Source organism: Moschus berezovskii, chromosome 21, assembly GCF_049115385.1.
Source record: "Moschus berezovskii isolate FMDL1 chromosome 21, NW_MosBer_1.0, whole genome shotgun sequence".
Classification (NCBI taxonomy): Eukaryota; Metazoa; Chordata; class Mammalia; order Artiodactyla; family Moschidae; genus Moschus; species Moschus berezovskii.
Genome location: NC_142480.1, coordinates 39183103 through 39199971, shown reverse-complemented (window position 1 = coordinate 39199971; position 16869 = coordinate 39183103). Strand labels below are relative to the sequence as shown.

The 16869-nt window shown below is 34.8% G+C and overlaps 1 protein-coding gene across 2 annotated transcripts in view; it reads left to right on the top strand.

Annotated features, from left to right (window-relative positions):
* IREB2 (iron responsive element binding protein 2) overlaps window positions 1-16869 on the top strand; it is a 51449-nt gene that overhangs the window by 18031 nt on the left and 16549 nt on the right. For both annotated transcript variants that reach the window (XM_055418025.2, XM_088829560.1), the window contains exons 3-13: window positions 139-304; window positions 2067-2204; window positions 3084-3302; window positions 5552-5621; window positions 6105-6288; window positions 7271-7410; window positions 10036-10207; window positions 12221-12321; window positions 14099-14215; window positions 15285-15444; window positions 16560-16695. In XM_055418025.2, coding sequence (XP_055274000.1) covers window positions 139-304; window positions 2067-2204; window positions 3084-3302; window positions 5552-5621; window positions 6105-6288; window positions 7271-7410; window positions 10036-10207; window positions 12221-12321; window positions 14099-14215; window positions 15285-15444; window positions 16560-16695 — 1603 coding nt within the window. The remainder of the gene's footprint in view (window positions 1-138; window positions 305-2066; window positions 2205-3083; window positions 3303-5551; window positions 5622-6104; window positions 6289-7270; window positions 7411-10035; window positions 10208-12220; window positions 12322-14098; window positions 14216-15284; window positions 15445-16559; window positions 16696-16869) is intronic.

Sequence of the window (16869 nt, the reverse complement as noted above, 5' to 3'; positions counted from 1 at the left end):
ATCCTTATTTCTTATTGACTAAAATTTTTTAATCGAGAAATAATACTGTGTCTTTATCTGACATTTTGCTATTATAATTTTTACATTATATAGTTAAGATTATTCCCTTATTAATAGTAATATTTTCTCTTGAATCAGATGTTCTGCCTTACTCAATACGGGTCCTCTTGGAAGCTGCTGTGCGAAATTGTGATGGCTTTTTAATGAAAAAGGAGGATGTTATGAACATTTTAGACTGGAAAACCAAACAAAGCAATGTTGAAGTGCCCTTTTTCCCTGCCCGTGTTCTTCTTCAAGATTTTACGTGAGTAGTAGGTTTATTTTTTATGATGAATTTTCAGAGCGTTTTCTTTCTAGAATCATACTCCCAGATGTCTCTTAATTGTGAAGATTTGTTTATAAATTTTAAAATTTCCCTTCTCTAAACTGAAGCAATTTGTCTTACTTGTGAAGCAAGTCAAAGCAGGAGAAATATCGTATGACATCCCTTATAAGTGGAATCTAAAAAGAAATGATACAAATGAACTTAGAAGCAGACTCAACAGGCTTAGAGAACAAACTTACGGTTGCTGAGGGGAAGATAGTGAGTTTGGGATGGACATGTGCACACTGCCATATTTGAAATGGGTAATCAATAAGGACCTACTGTATAGCACATGGAACTCTGCCCAATGTTATGTGTTACCTGGATGAGGGAAATTTGGGAGAATGGATACACACACAGACACACCCACACACCCCTTCACTGTTCACTCCATTGTTAATCGGCTATATTCCAATGTTAAAAAGTTTTTTCAAAAAATTAGATGCTTGTTTTCCTGTAGCCATTTATTTTAAAAACTACTTCTACCTAACTGCCTACTTGTCATCCCAATAGGCTTCTTGTCATAGCCAATAGGCTTCTCAGACTTAATATATTCTAAACGTCATTGACCAGCCCCTTCACTTAATTCCTTTTCAAGTTTTTTCTATCATAGTGAATGATGCTGTTTAGAGCAAAAATCTGGAAGTTAACCTTGCTTCCTCTCTTTCCTTCATACATAATCCAGTCTGTCAGCAGGTTCTGTGAGCTCTACCTTTGAAGTGCACATGTCCTGAATCCAAATGCTTTTTACCATCTCCATCTTCGTTGTGCTGATTCTAACCCCATTCTCACTTACCTGGACTATGACTGTAATAGTCTCTGAACAAGTATCCCCACTTCTACACTTGGAATGGATAGTTTTAGTAGATGAAGTGACTTGGTTAAAAAATGTTGATAAAGGTCATATCATTCCTCCATTCTCCAGTAGGCTTCCATCACACTTAGAGTAAAATCTGAAGTCTTTACCATAGCTTGAAGACTGCCTAATTTGGGTGTCCAAGGATTATTTATTGGAAGACTTAACCATTAGCTGAGTTTTGAAGGAGGTGTAGGAGTTAGTTAGACAAATAAGAACATTTTCTTTACTCAGGCACCTATGTCTGGTTAGTATGTTACTTCTCTGTGTACCCTGTGTGTGCTGCTACTGTAGTTCTTACCATACTCTTCTGTGATTGCTACTGTATCTTTCCTACAAATTCCTTGAGAACAGTTACTCTCCCTTATTTATTTAGCCTTGTACCATTGGTATCTAGCACCTCAAAGTCATTTGGTAAATGCTTGTTATATAGTTGGCTAGGGATATGTATGCAGATATAGATCTATCTATAGATTCCTATGTTTAGTGAATAACTTTGGAGACAAGGCACTGGGAGTGAAAGGACTGGAGCTGGGGAAAAGGGACGGGGTATCTTAAAATTTAAGACAAGAAAAAGGACTCCATCAGTCGTTTCCTTGAAGTTCTCTTATCCCTCTAAGAATCATCTGTTGTATTATCTTTGGCACATTACCTTTTAGCACTCAAGTTCTCAGATAATATTTAATATTCTCATTAAACTAGGCTACGTATAACTTTGGATACATTATCAAACATGAATGCAAACTAAAAAGGGATACTTTTTAAATTTAAAAATGAATAAATGCATATTGGTCACTTGAGCATATATAAAAGAAGACTTAGAAGTTAATTGTTCTTTCTTTTTAGTGGAATACCGGCAATGGTGGATTTTGCTGCTATGAGGGAGGCAGTGAAAACTCTTGGAGGTGACCCTAAGAAAGTCCATCCTGCCTGTCCGACAGATCTCACGGTTGACCATTCCTTGCAAATTGACTTCAACAAATGGTACTTTGATATGGATATTTATAAAAACAGACATGCAAATTGACTGCCAGCCAGTCCACTAGGAATATATGGTATAGAGGAAAGGGAATAGAGATAATTTGTGCCAGACTAAAGTTTGCAACATTTAGTACTAAGATACAAAAAGAAAAACTGGTTAAAATTGATGTATTGGTGAAATTTATATTTAACTAAGTCTGAGTTTAAAAAGATTTTCCTATTTGTATATTTTGCTGCCATTTTTATAGAAGTGTACAAGCCTAGAACCTGCTTTTCAAAGAGTGGGTATCTGAATAAAGCCTTCATTTCCTTTTTGTTTTTTAATTTCCCTTCCAGAGAGACTCTAAAGATATGAGCCATGGATGTCTTTAATTATATTAAATTGGTGATTGGAAACACTGAGCTTACTACAGTTGGATTTTCCATCCACTGAAATAAATTTTCTTATATTTAAATGATCCTTTTGATCAAAATCAAACTAGAGATGACATGATTATGTTTTCATGCACCAGCTTATTTAGTTTCCCTGGAGTAATGGAATAAGACAGTTTATTAAAGCTTTTGCTGTAGGTTAAACTCTGAGATTCTTTTAAGTTGTTAGATGGGGGAAAAGATCAATTTTTCTACTTGCCAAAAGTTATTGTAGGAAAATGATTTTAATGGGTACTTAGAATTATTTTTTTAATTGTCATAAATTAACTCCCCTCCTTCTTTTTGTAATCTGAGATTTGCTTTTGAAACCTGATTTAAATGATACTTTAACCTTTGAATAACATTCAGTTGTTACTTCCAGATAGCATTGCTGGGGTATACTTTTTGAAGAGCTAAATTTCTGTCACTTTTAAATGGTTTTATTTTGTCTCTTTTTTTTTGGAATGATAGTGCAATACAGAATGCTCCAAATCCTGGAGGTGGTGACCTACAGAAAGCAGGAAAGCTCTCTCCACTTAGAGTGCAGCCTAAGAAGCTTCCCTGCAGAGGCCAGACTACCTGCCGAGGATCGTGTGATTCTGGAGAACTAGGCCGAAACTCAGGAAAATTTACTTCGCAGATTGAAAACACACCCATCCTATGTCCTTTTCATTTGCAACCAGTGCCTGAGTATGAGATGTTTTTTAAAATATTTGTTAGCGCCAAGTTATTTTCCAGTTCTCCTTCTGCTGATTCCAGTTACATTGACTTCACATTTATTGTGCTTCCTGTTGTACTGAAAGAAGCAAAGATAATTAAAAGACAATACCATAATCTGTTTCTGTTTCTTCAGAAGAAAACTTTAAGAATTTTCTATAAATATATTTAATTTATGTAACTAATGTAGGTGGAGAAATATCTTAAACTGAGTTTTTTATTGTAGTGAATTTTTACCATTCATTCACATGCTCATTATTCATTCACATTTCTTTTGTAGAAATCCCTACTTATATTTTTAGCTTTATTTTCCTTCTAGGAGATTTCTTATTCTTTCTTACTGCATTGGGACCTCTGTGTTAAGAATATTCTCATTATCACATGTCACAGACTTACTGAGCTGTTTTAGATAAGCAGTTTCCTAAATGGTACCATGGAAAGTAGTAAACCAGCCTGGAAAAGAATCCTGTTCTTAAGAGTTGGTTAAATTTCCTACTATGTAATTTTTTCAAAGTGATAAAAGCCCTGTGATGTGTTTTCATACTCTATAAAGTTTCCAGAGTCTTAAAGAGTTATGTTGTTTGTCCTATTGTTATTGTACTGTCATATCTTTTAAAGGTTAGTTAAAAATAACTTAGACTTTTTCAGTTTTAAAAAATTTAGCAGATTTAAGGTATAGGTTAAGGATACTGTGAACACATATTTCATCTTCAGTGCCAAATAGTAGCATTTCAGTCATTTGTCCCTAAGCTAGGTTCTAGGCGGTTCTCAGTGTTGTGCTCAGTATTGTTATAAAACCTCGGGTTATAAGTGACCTCAGATGCTCTTCCTAAGAACTGAGTAAAATCTGTGGGTCCTTTGCTATGTCAGTTCTATGTAAGTACTCTGTTCCTCTTACCTAATCTTCCTTGTTTTTAGGGACTTGTTGAACTTTTTAGATTGATGTCTCTTGTTTAGAAATTAATTTTCTGAAAAGGAAAATTTATTGATTTAAAAAACCATTGATTTTTCTTGATTATCTTTTTATAAATGGTATGAAGCCCTAAGGTGGTATATTTTTATTTCTAAAAATCCAATCTGGTGTAACATTTCTGTTTAACTCTAAATTGCAAAATATTAAGACTAGATATTGTCTTTCGCTGTATGAAAATAGTTAACTCTTTTCATGTGCTTTAATGCATCAGTGAAATATTACAGACAAAAAATGGAGCACTTGAAATCACTGCTTGATTTGGAGTCAGGTTATGAGCTAATAAATGTTTGTGTATAGTACTTTGTAGTTTTCATTTACTATGGAAAGGTAAAATAATTGGAATGGCTCTAGAAAGCTTTGTTCCCTGAGGTCCTAAGAAAATTCTCATTAAGATCTGCTATGGCTTCAGATGTTCACTCAGCAATGAATTATTAATCTCTGTTTTTAAAAAAGTTGACAATTAAACAACTATAATTATCTGGACCCTGGAGGACATGTATAATTTAGGTTATATTGATATTCTAGTCAACACTTAAATCACCAGCTGGCAAATGAAATAAACAACTTAAAGCTGTTAGAAACCTTTTTTTTTTTTTATCTAATGGATAGATAAAAATAGCTTCCTAAAAATGGCAGTATGTTTACTGCTTGGCAGTGAATTGTTTTTATCTCTTAGTTTAAATAATTTGTATAAAATAGAATGCATGTAAACTAAATTACAACTTTACATAAAGTAGAACCTTCCATTTGGGGTGGGATGAATACAAGACTTTTGCCCAAAACTCTTTTTAAACTTATAAAATGATGTTTGTCACTGCCACATAGTGATAATCAACAACCATCTCCTAGTTAAAGTGACATAAGTGTCAAGTGGGTGGAAACATGCATGCTTATTGTATATTCACTAAGGTAACTGCTGTCCATTTTCCTTGCACTAGAAAATCCAACAAAGCTTACCACGCTACTTTTAATATTTTAGCCATATCTCGCAGTGATGCATATTAAGTACAGTTTGGGACACTGGTGTGGACGTGGCTTAAATATTAAGTCCTTGAAATAGCTTTCTGGTCTTCTTTAAAGTAGAGCTTCTTTGTTGAAAAGAAAATAACTGATTCTGAAGTCTGGTAAATTACTATTCCTAGAATTTTAAAAACGTGTTTGTATGTAAGTGCATAAGAATGAAGACTTAGAAATAAGACAGCTCTTTCCTATAATACATACATTTAATGCCAGTTTTTTTTCTTTTTAGACCTGAAACAGTATTAAAAAATCAAGAAGTAGAATTTGGCAGAAATCGAGAGAGGCTTCAATTTTTCAAGGTATAAATGATTTGGGATAATTTTTTAATAGAAGTTTTTAAAATATTGAAAGGTACAATTTTTTTTTATATCTTTAGACCAGACATTTTTAAATATTAGCAGTATAACCCTTTTTTACTTTTTTCCTTCAAATAAAATCTTAATCAGAAACCCTAGTATATAATAAAATATTAAAAACAGTGGCTCTAGTTCAGGTGAGCCTGCAGAGTCTTCTACTTGAGCCTTCCCCTTTTTCTGTCCCTGAGAATCCTTGGAACATAGTTGAAAGCTGCTGTTATTCTTTGACTTTATTTTGTTTGAATAATCTGCAAAATGAATACATATAGGTTTAGTATTTGCATATTTGTTTTTATGTATTGTAAACTTTGACCATAATGAACATTGGTAAAATATTTTCCATTTCAGTATTTATTTATATGTTAATTGTGAACCGAATTCAGATATATACTAACAGTTCATTTATTAAATTTGAATAAAATATAGTGGAGTTCAAGAGTTTTTAAGAATGTGGCTGTAATCCCTCCTGGAACCGGAATGGCTCATCAAGTAAACTTAGAGTATTTGTCGAGAGTGGTTTTTGAAGAGAAGGACCTCCTCTTCCCAGACAGTGTTGTTGGCACAGATTCTCACATAACCATGGTGAATGGTTTGGGGATTCTGGGGTGGGGTAAGTAAATGACTAAATACATTTAATTCTTTTGAGAGAGGATGTCAGGAACATTATAAAAGAACGTAAATAGCAGGGTCTTTATAGCCTATTTGAGGCTGCTTTTTCACCTATAACAGTTAACAACAAAAGTTAAATCTAAATTCAAGTGTTTGTGGACAGTGTGGCGTAAGAGAGAATTTATGAAAAGAAATGTGCACTGTGACCAGCACAGCACTAGCATTTGTGGAGTGATTAGTGGTGATGGTTGGTAAGATCCCCTGGAGAAAGGAATGGAAACCCACACCAGTATCCTTGGCTAGAGAATTCCATGGCCAGAGGAGCCTCTTGGGCTGTAGTCCAAAGGGCTGCAAAGAGCTAGACAGGACTGAGTGACAAACACTTTCACTTTTCTAATGATGATGATGTCTGTGAAGGTGATGTGGTTACTCCTTTGTTTAAAGTCCTTCAGGTGGCTTTTCCTGGCCTTCTTTATAAATCCAAATTTCTTCATGTTTTTTTATAGGGTCCTTGGCAACATGGTGCCCCTAGCCATTTACCCAAACACATCTTAAAGGCTTGTTTATTTCCCTGAGTAGGCTGTGCTCTTACACCTCATAGCTTTGTGCCAGCTGTTCCCTCTTTCAGAGTGCATTTACTCTTTTATAGGATTTTTAAATTGTTGGGTTTTAGCTTCTTGAGGTTGACAGGGTCTTTGTTCTATTCATATCTGTATCTTGAGCATAGTACAGTACATAGCGTTGTAGATACTAAGTGTTTTCTGAATTTAAAATAATGGTAAAAGTAAAATTTTTTCAACCTTGTGAGTAAAGTCATTCTTCTGAGAGGACTAGAGTTTCATATCTGCAGTGATAGTGTTATAGCAGTTCTGCATAAGGTACTGTGTTAAGACAAACTCGTGAGACACTGGAGATTTAGATGTTGAAAAAGATGACTTATCTCTAAATGCAACATACTCATATACCTGTGTTTATTACATTAGGGGTTGGAGGCATCGAAACAGAAGCAGTTATGCTTGGCCTGCCAGTTTCTCTTACTTTACCAGAGGTGGTTGGATGTGAATTAACTGGTTCATCGAATCCTTTTGTTACATCCATAGATGTTGTTCTTGGCATTACAAAGGTAAGCTGAAATTTTACTAGCTGTATAACTCAGTAGACGTGATTTTGATTTGTAAGTAGAAGAGCCCCATGAGAGCAGGTATTTAAGTTTATCACCTCATCCTCAGCACTCTGGTGGTGTTATTAGCTTTGTCATCATAGTAATACTTTATACTGGTAAGTGCAAAGCAGTTTGTTGTGTCCTTGTTCCCTTGAAGTGTTAACTCATTTATTCTTCGTTACAAGCCTATGAGATTGGTACTGTTAGTGTCCTCATTTTAATTCTGAGACACGGTAAGGTTTAGTGACTTAACCAGAGGGTCATAGGGTTGACTATCAAGTATAGAACAAGAATTCTAATCCAGGCAGTTAGGTTCTTAAGTCCATCCTCTTAACCATTATGCCTTATTGCCTCAGTAAATACTTGTTGCCTATTTGCATTTAAAAAAATCACACTTAGGAAATGTCTAATTGCATCTCCTTTAATATTTAATTGAATCATTTGTCTTCTAGAAACTATTACCATATTAGATAGTACTAAAAACTATGGGTAAAAGTGTGGTAGTATCAACTTTTTCTATTGACTGTTTTAACATTTTTATAAAGTCACTTTGCCGTACACCTGAAACTAACACATTGTAAATCGACTGTATTTCAATATATAAAGAAACTATAGAAACTTTTTCTCTGAATTGCTGCATGCCTTTAAAACATGCAATCTTGGGTTTCCTAAGGGCTTCCTTGGTAGCTCAGACGGTAAAGCATCTGCCTGCGATGTGGGAGACCTGGGTTCGATCCCTGGGTTGGGAAAATTACCTGGAGAAGGAAATGGCAACCCACTCCTGTACTCTTGCCTGGAAAATCCCATGGATGGAAGAGCCTCGTAGGCTGCAGTCTGCGGGGTTGCAAAGAGTCGGATATGACTGAGTGACTTCACTTAGGGTTTCCTAAAGACAATAATTTGTAACTCTCCACCCTAAATTTCATTTTCACTAACTTTATTGTTATGATTAAGTCCCATTTCATTAAATGAAGGAACCTGGCAAATATTCCAAATAGAATTCATATTTGGATCCCAGAGTCTCAGCATTTTTGGTTAGATTTCTGGGCTGAAGGCTTTTAGAATACTCCGCAGGGAAGGAAAACGGTATTGCCTCCTTCTTACCATTTAATATTGATCCTTCTTCCCTAATTAGAAAAAAATTGACATCTTGCAGAAATGATTGATTCAGTGTATGGTAACAAAAGATCAAGAAGTTAAATTGAGAATTGAAGGATTATTCCTAAAGGAAAGGAATAGCCCATTATGTTTTTAGAAAAATCAATTCTTTTCCTTTACATATCCTGAAAACTAATGCTGCTTTTTAGATTCCTCTGGCTATATTTTTTCTTAACAGTGTTATACATCTACTTTAGACATTTTTGCTTATTGATAATGAAAGTTAAACCTGTATGTGTGCGTACCTTTTTGAATATTTTGTCCCTTTTTGAGGTCCTGTTCCAGACATATCTTTATAGAATTATTGTTTTTCAAAATGTATATTGTGGTACCTCATTAATTTGGTGAAAGCGGCATTTAACTTGGTGTTTCTAATCTATATTGCTCTTATCATCAAAAATAAAACAGTGAAAATAAACATCTTTCTCTTAGGGTTGAGTTTCTGCATCTATAAAAAAGTTAGGATTAAATGATCTTTCAGTTCAGTTCAGTTCAGTCGCTCAGTCGTGTCCGACTCTCCGCGACCTCACGAATCACAGCACGCCAGGCCTCCCTGTCCATCACCAACTCCCGGAGTTCACTCAAACTCATGTCCATCGAGTCGGTGATGCCATCCAGCCATCTCATTCTCTGTCGTCCCCGTCTCCTCCCACCCCCAGTCCAATTAGCACTTCTTAAATGTTAGAACTTAATATTATTCATAGATTGAATGTTGCTTCATACTTAGTCATTGTCCTGGGCACACTCCCTCTGCCATTCTGCAACCATTTTACAATTCAGTAAAGGTGGGTAGCTGTTTTGGTTACTTGGTGATAAGAAAAATAATTTTATTTTTATTTATTTTTTTTAATACAGAAAAGAATTTTAATTGATTCATCATAAAAGCATTGAGCAAAATAATGTTAATATTATTTTAGAAGGAATTAAGTTTGAGGACTCATGTTAAATTCTATCAAAATGAAATTTACCTATAATTAATGATGCTGTAAATATTTGGACCAGTATTTGGAATTTGAAGAATCTTTATAGCAGTATATAATCTTTAAAATTTAAATACACAGTTTCATCAGTATATTAGTATTTCACTAAATCTAAGACGCCTTCATTGGCTAGAAGAGCCATTGTTTTATGTGCTGCTAAGAAAAAAAGAAGCCTGCCAGTTAGCAGATATATAGTAGAGTCTGTGGTGTACCCTGATTTCAAAGACATTTTGAGTTTTCAAGTGCTTTTTTATCCTACTAGTAACTTTGGACCACTCTTCTATTGACTGTTTGCCTTTAGCTGGAAAACCAGAGTGAGTTGATATTTCATAAAAATAACAGAGGACCTCTTTCCTTCACTGTCACTAGTAATGGGTTAAAAATTAGATGTGGTTTTCAGAGAATCCATGCTAATTTTGTATGTGTTTCTATCTCTCTCTTTATATAGCATCTCAGGCAAGTAGGAGTGGCTGGAAAGTTTGTTGAGTTTTTTGGAAGTGGAGTTTCACAATTATCTATAGTAGATCGAACTACAATAGCAAACATGTGTCCAGAATATGGTGCTACCCTCAGCTTTTTCCCTGTTGACAATGTGACATTAAAACATTTAGAACATACAGGTAAGATGTAAGATCACTAGGAAATATATTACAATAAATTACTACCTTGTACGTGTTATTTAATATTCATGATATGATCTTATTTTGAAGTAGCAAGTTTGAAATAAACTGCATCAGATGTGCTTAAAGAGTGTTGTGTCCTCAAACTCAGTCCACTGTGACCCATTACAACAGTTTAGAGAAATTATTCAAACTGCTGCTCTTTGTTTTACTTTTTCCCCGTAATAATGGATACCTTTACCCCGTTAGTGATCAGACGTTGCAGTTTAATGGAAATCTTGCTTTCCCTCATTCACTGTTGTTGTCTTCTACATCCAGGAAGAGAGGAATCACGACAAGATTATTTGAGAACCAGTGCTCTCTCTAAAGAATAAGCAGCACTTAATTTTGTGAAAAACAGCATAGGGTTACAGGTTCCAAATTCTTATTGTAGCCTTATTGACTGGGAACTTTGACCACTCTTCTGTTGACCATTTAATATAGAAAATACGTAGAAAATGAGAATGTGTTGGTTTTATAAGACCCCTGTTCTTTAAAAGTCAGTCCCTGTATTTTTCGAGAGGTCATTACTAAACTATTGATACTAATCTCTAATCATAAGTATATTGGGGAGATATGTTCTAGTATTCAGTTTGGGGGCGGATTATTTTAAGTTTTGAATCAAATGGCAAAATGAATGGCTGGTCATTTGAAACCTTGGAGGGAAAGGTCCTCATAGAATTCAGTTTTCTCTAAACTGTTCTTTGGGTTGTAGAATGGTTCAAGAGAGAAATGCTTCATTCTTCACATGTAATATGAGTTAATGTAGTAAGGACTATCACTGAGTAACAAATTGTCCTAAAACTAGTGGCTTAAAACAGCAATAATCATTTATTGCTCCATAGTTTCAGTGGGTCAGTAATTCAGACAGAGCACAGCCAGGATGGCTTGTCTCTACTTCATGATGTCTGGAGCCTCAGCTGTAAAGCCAGGGCCAGGAATCCTGAAGGCTTGTTCACTTGCACGTCTGTCAGCTGGGAGCTTGGCCGGGACTGTCAGCCAGAACACCCATATGTGGTTTCTGCATGTAATCTGGGCTTTCTCTCTTGGTGGCTTTTCAAGGGTTAGTAACCTGAGAGAGGAGGGTTGGTGGAGAGGAAGAGGGTGCGTTAACCAGCTAGAAATCACAGTCCCTGCATTTGGGGAATGAACATATTTTCTGCCTCTGTCACATTATAAGAGATATCTTGGGATATAAATTGTTGTGGCAATAATTGGCAAATATAATCTACCACAGTTACTTTTCATCAGGCTTACAGATAACCACCAAAATTTTAATTGGAAGCTTTTATTCTTAACATCTAAATTATTTTAATTTTTGGAAGATCTTGTTAAATCTCTCTTTCTGCTCTCTCAAACTATTCTGTATTTACTTTATTTCATTTTGATGGGTACACTAATGTTTGTTGTTTAGAGAAAGTAATGAATTTCATCTTTCATGGTGGATAGTAATTTATTAGGTTCAATTTCATTACTGGTTTTTCTCTTGCAAACAATATTTTTGTGAGTATTATATAACTGACTCAGTATTTTTTATCTTGTCTGTGATGAGTAGCTCTTTTTTAAAAAAATTTATTTATTCGGTGTGCTGGATCTTAGTTACAGCATACAGGATCTTGAGTTGCAGTGTGTGGGATCTAGTTCCCTGACCAGGGATCAGACCTGGGCCCCCTGCATTGGGAGCATGGAGTTTTAGCTACTGGACCACCAAAGTGATTAAGTAACTTTTAAAAGGGGGTTCTGGTATGTATTTTATAAAGTAGAGTTCTCATGAAGAGTAAAATTTTTGCTATTGTTATTATCAATTTGTAATTGTATTGTAATTGTAATATTATCAATTTGTAAAGAAATCTTTTCTGAGTGCTTAGTTATAAGTAACATTTGTTTCTTACTCATCATTGAAATTCAGCATCCTTATTCCCAAAGATTCAGAAATTCCTGACAGGATTTTTGTTGTTTTAATCGTCGTTTTAGGTTTTGACAAAGCCAAACTCGAGTCAATGGAAGCATACCTTAAAGCTGTGAAATTGTTTCGAAATGAGCAAGATAATTCAGGAGAACCTGAATATTCCCAGGTATCTACAAAATAACCCACCTAATAGTAGTTACGACTAAATTCTAGAGCCTGTCCTTCTGGGTTTGAATCCCAGCTCTAAGACTTACCAGCTATGCAACCTGGGATCTTTTTTTAGCTTTTTTCCTCAGTTTCCTCATCTCTGAAATATGAAGATAGTATCTACCTCATAGGATTTTTAAGAGGTTAAATGCAAATTCCTTATAACAGATTTAAAAACATAGTAAGTACTCAATAAATGATAACTATTATTATTTTACAAGAAGATAGACAGTTATGTTGCCTTTAATGTTAAACATATCTTTATAGTCTAAGCAAATATTTCTCTGTTGGAAATTTCTATTGAGGTAGGTAGAATTTACTTGCAGGAAAGTTTTAATAAAATTGACTTTCTAAAAATGTGTCAGGGATCCAAATCAGGTTGGTGTTATCATTGGTATGGTTAACTATTAAGCTCTTTTTTGTTGGGAAATCCATTTTCTCACTTAGCTTTATTTTTCTTCATAGCTTGTATCCCTGCTTCATAGCTTGTTATCTATTAAATTGTACAATGATTTGCCTGTCTTTCCCTTGCCAGAATACAAGTAGGCTCCATGAGGACAGGAACTTCACCTGTTTTGTTTGGCACTCTATCCCTAGCTCCTAAAAAATGCCTGGCACATAGCGGATGTTCAGTAACATGTTAGGTGAATTAGTGAATATATATAGGTATATTGAATGCTGGATAGAACCCATCGGAATTGAATTTGTGGGACATGTGGGTAAATCTTTGAATTTCTTTGATTATTTTCTGGTCCCTTTCTGCTCTGTTTATTGATTCTAGTGCTTTGTCCACATTTTTTTTAGAGTCATAATTAAAGGAAAATTTTTGGTGGTATAGTGAAATGGGATACATTTACCTATTAAAAAACTTGAGCATATTGTAAGAAACAGAATTAAAATTCATCAGGATATTCATTTCAAGAGAAATTCACATACTAAAGACACAGACTAGGATCACCGGGGTCCATGAAACAAAGGTGTAAAAAACACAGATGTTTCAGTTGTGATGAACCAGAATAAACAGGGCTGTTAAATAATGATGAAAGCCATAGTGAAGAGAAATTTAATTTGAATTTATTATACCAAATGAAATGTATATTGGAAAATGGTAGAAATACCAGAAGAAATTAAACAGAAACCTAGCTAGGAGGTGGAATTTTTATAAAATATGACTTAAAAAAAAAGACAAGGAATAAAAGCATGGTCTGCAGGGGTCTGGCTAGTTAGACATATTAGAACCAGGTTATCAAACCCCTTTTTCTACTATGTCCCCCCAGAACCCTCTGTAGACCAGACTTAACATGCAAGCTGAGAACAAAAAAAATGTTTACCAAGGCTACCCATGTTATCACAGAGTAGGCAAAGGATGAATTTGGAGATCAGAAGCAATAAAGTGACAGCTAGCACAAGCATCTACTTTATCATCAGGCATCCGTCAAGACAGTGTTATCTTTGTGGGGGGAAAGACTTTGGAGAAACAAAAAATTATATGTAGACTATACAGTTGGCGTTGTGGTAGTTTGCATACTGGTCTACTAGTCTTTCAGCAAATTTTTATATGTTTCATAAATTAGGTTTTAATGTGTTTATTTCTTGGGAGTGTATGACATCATTAAAACAGATTACAATAAAACAAATACAAATATACTCATTCTGCGTCAGAAAGTAGTACTCAAGTTGGAATCTGTACTTATGAATTCTAATTCCTTTTCTCCCTCTTCTGTCTCATTTCCTAGGTGATCCAGATTAATCTGAATTCAATAGTTCCATCTGTCAGTGGTCCAAAAAGACCTCAGGATAGAGTTGCTTTGACAGATATGAAAAGTGATTTCCAAGCTTGCTTGAATGAAAAGGTAGATTACCTTATTTGTCAGTACACTTTGTGCTAAGTAAGTAGTCAGGAACTAGTAGGGTGATCTATGAACTCAATCTATTGCTATATTTTTATATATTATGGCACACACCAGCAGCTCACTCTACCTCTGTCCAAAATGTAAGTCAGTTAGACATCTCATGAGGTTGTTCCTGGATTCACTGTGAGGACCAGAGGTTGATCGGGTATATTTAAAAATTTCAGTTAATTAAAAACCGAGTTTCTTAGTCACTGTAGCCTCATTTTAAGTTGAATAGCTTCATGTAGCCATAGCTCTTGTATTGGACAGCATAACAATTGAATATTTATATCATCACAGAAAGTTCTGTTGGGCAGCAGTGGTCTAGACTTTCTGTGATTTCCCAAACTAGGAAAAAGCTACCATATTGTTGTAATGACTATCTTTAAGTCTGGTAGAGTAACTGAATACCAGTTGACCTCTTTGACTTTTGGGGTTTGTACTTTCTGTCTTAAGAATCACAGCTTTAATCTTGTCACTTTCTCTATTCTGAGAACTAATAGCTGGCTTTATTTTCAGAGCTTTTTGTAATTTCTTTATTTTCTTCCTTTGCTTTTTTGGTAGAAAATGTTAAACTTTCCAAGAATAAAATCGTGTAATGAATTCCCATGTACCTCCCTTAAACAGTTCCCATCTTGCCTCATCTATTCTACACACCTGTAAACATAAGGATCTTTTGAAACAAATCTTCAAGGCCATTTTCAAACAAAGAAAAAATTTACCATCTTTTGAGAATTCCTATTAATTAGGATGAATAAAGAACAGCAAAGCCAAATAAAATCTGGGTCCTGAGTAGTTGGCTGGACTCACTCAATAGATAAAAGCTTAGGAATACCACCAGACTCCTGTCACAATTATTCAAATTCATGCTTCAACTTAATTATAACTACTGAAAGTCATGGACCTTCAGCATCACTCCCAAATAGTCAGAACTTATCAGATGTCAAGGATCTGCTGTATTTTCTACCCATCTTTTTTTTCTATACATATCAAGAATATTTAGTTTATATTTATGTGCAAATTTGTGTAGGTTGGATTTAAAGGCTTCCAAATTGCAGCTGAAAAGCAAAATGATATCGTCTCTATTCATTATGAAGGAAGTGAATATAAGCTGGCTCACGGATCTGTGGTCATTGCCGCCGTTATCAGTTGTACCAATAATTGCAATCCATCTGTCATGCTTGCTGCAGGTAGGTTGTGGTTTATATTGTGGTTTATATTGTGGTTTTCTGTTATGTTCATATTCTGTTTCTTAGATTATGTGTAAGTATAGGTGTCTTGCTTTTGTTTTCTTGAAGATGCTTTTCTTTTTTTATAATTTTTATTTATTTTGGCTGTGCTGGGTCTTCACTGCTGCATGTAGACTTTATCTCGTTGCAGTGAGCAGGGACTACTCTAGGTGCAGTGCTCAGGCTTCTCTTGTGGAGCATGGTCTCTAGAGTGCAGGCTGAGTAGTTGTGGTGCGCAGGCTTAGTTGCCCTGCAGCATGTGGAATCTTCCAGGACCAGGGATCAACCCCATGTCTTCTGCATTGGCAGCTGGCTTCTTAACCACTGGACCACCAGGGAAATCCTCTATGTTTGATTTTGAGAGCCTTTCTGAGGTTTTAATTAGGTCTAAAGGAGCCTAAGATTGACTTACGTTATTAATTTTATTTTTATTACAAAGAAGGTAAATTTTCAAAATTGTAACTTATGTATCTGAGTTTTAGATTATATCTGCTTTTTCTATCAATGTAGAAGTGTATTTAATTAGCAAATCTCTTGATAATCTACTAAACATTTACCATAGCAGTATGCTAGATTCCACTGATACAAAGGAAGTAAAAGATCATTGTCAAGGAATATAAATGAAATCAACTATATACATAGAACAGTTCACAGATTTTATAAAATTAAATATAATAAGTGTTAAATTGCCATTTCTTCATTATGATTATAGCATTTAAAATGGTTCATTTAATGGTATGAACCATTAAATCACGGTACACATTAATATCTTGTGTACATGATATTATTATATATTCTTCCATTTGTTTGCATGATGCCTTGATATCCAACTGTATCTTAACAATTTATAACATAAAGGCATTAGTATATCTACCACAACTTTTGTTTAAATGAAATAAATCAGTAGAATAAAATGGACAGGATAATGACGGTAATTTTGTGAATTTCAGACTTTCACCCTAACCTATATTGGAGGTTACCTGTAAAATGAACCCTTTCGTACTTTGTACTTTAATATGAGGGAAAGAAGGAGAGAAACTTTGCCATAATAAATTATTGTTTATTTACTGTTGCAGGTCTTTTGGCTAAAAAAGCTGTTGAAGCTGGTCTACAGGTTAAACCTTATATAAGAACAAGTTTATCTCCAGGCAGTGGGATGGTTACACATTACCTCAGTTCAAGTGGAGTATTACCGTATCTTAGTAAGCTTGGGTAAGTGATGGTTACCACTTTTTAATATTAGTATTCAGCAGTGATTGAAGCTACTTGTTATGGCTTTTTATATGCAAAGAGAAGATAGGAAAAAACACTTAGGGTTCTACTTGTTGCCTTGCCATTGCCGGAAAATCCTTGAGGCTGTATCATTCAGCAGTCATTTACTGGGTG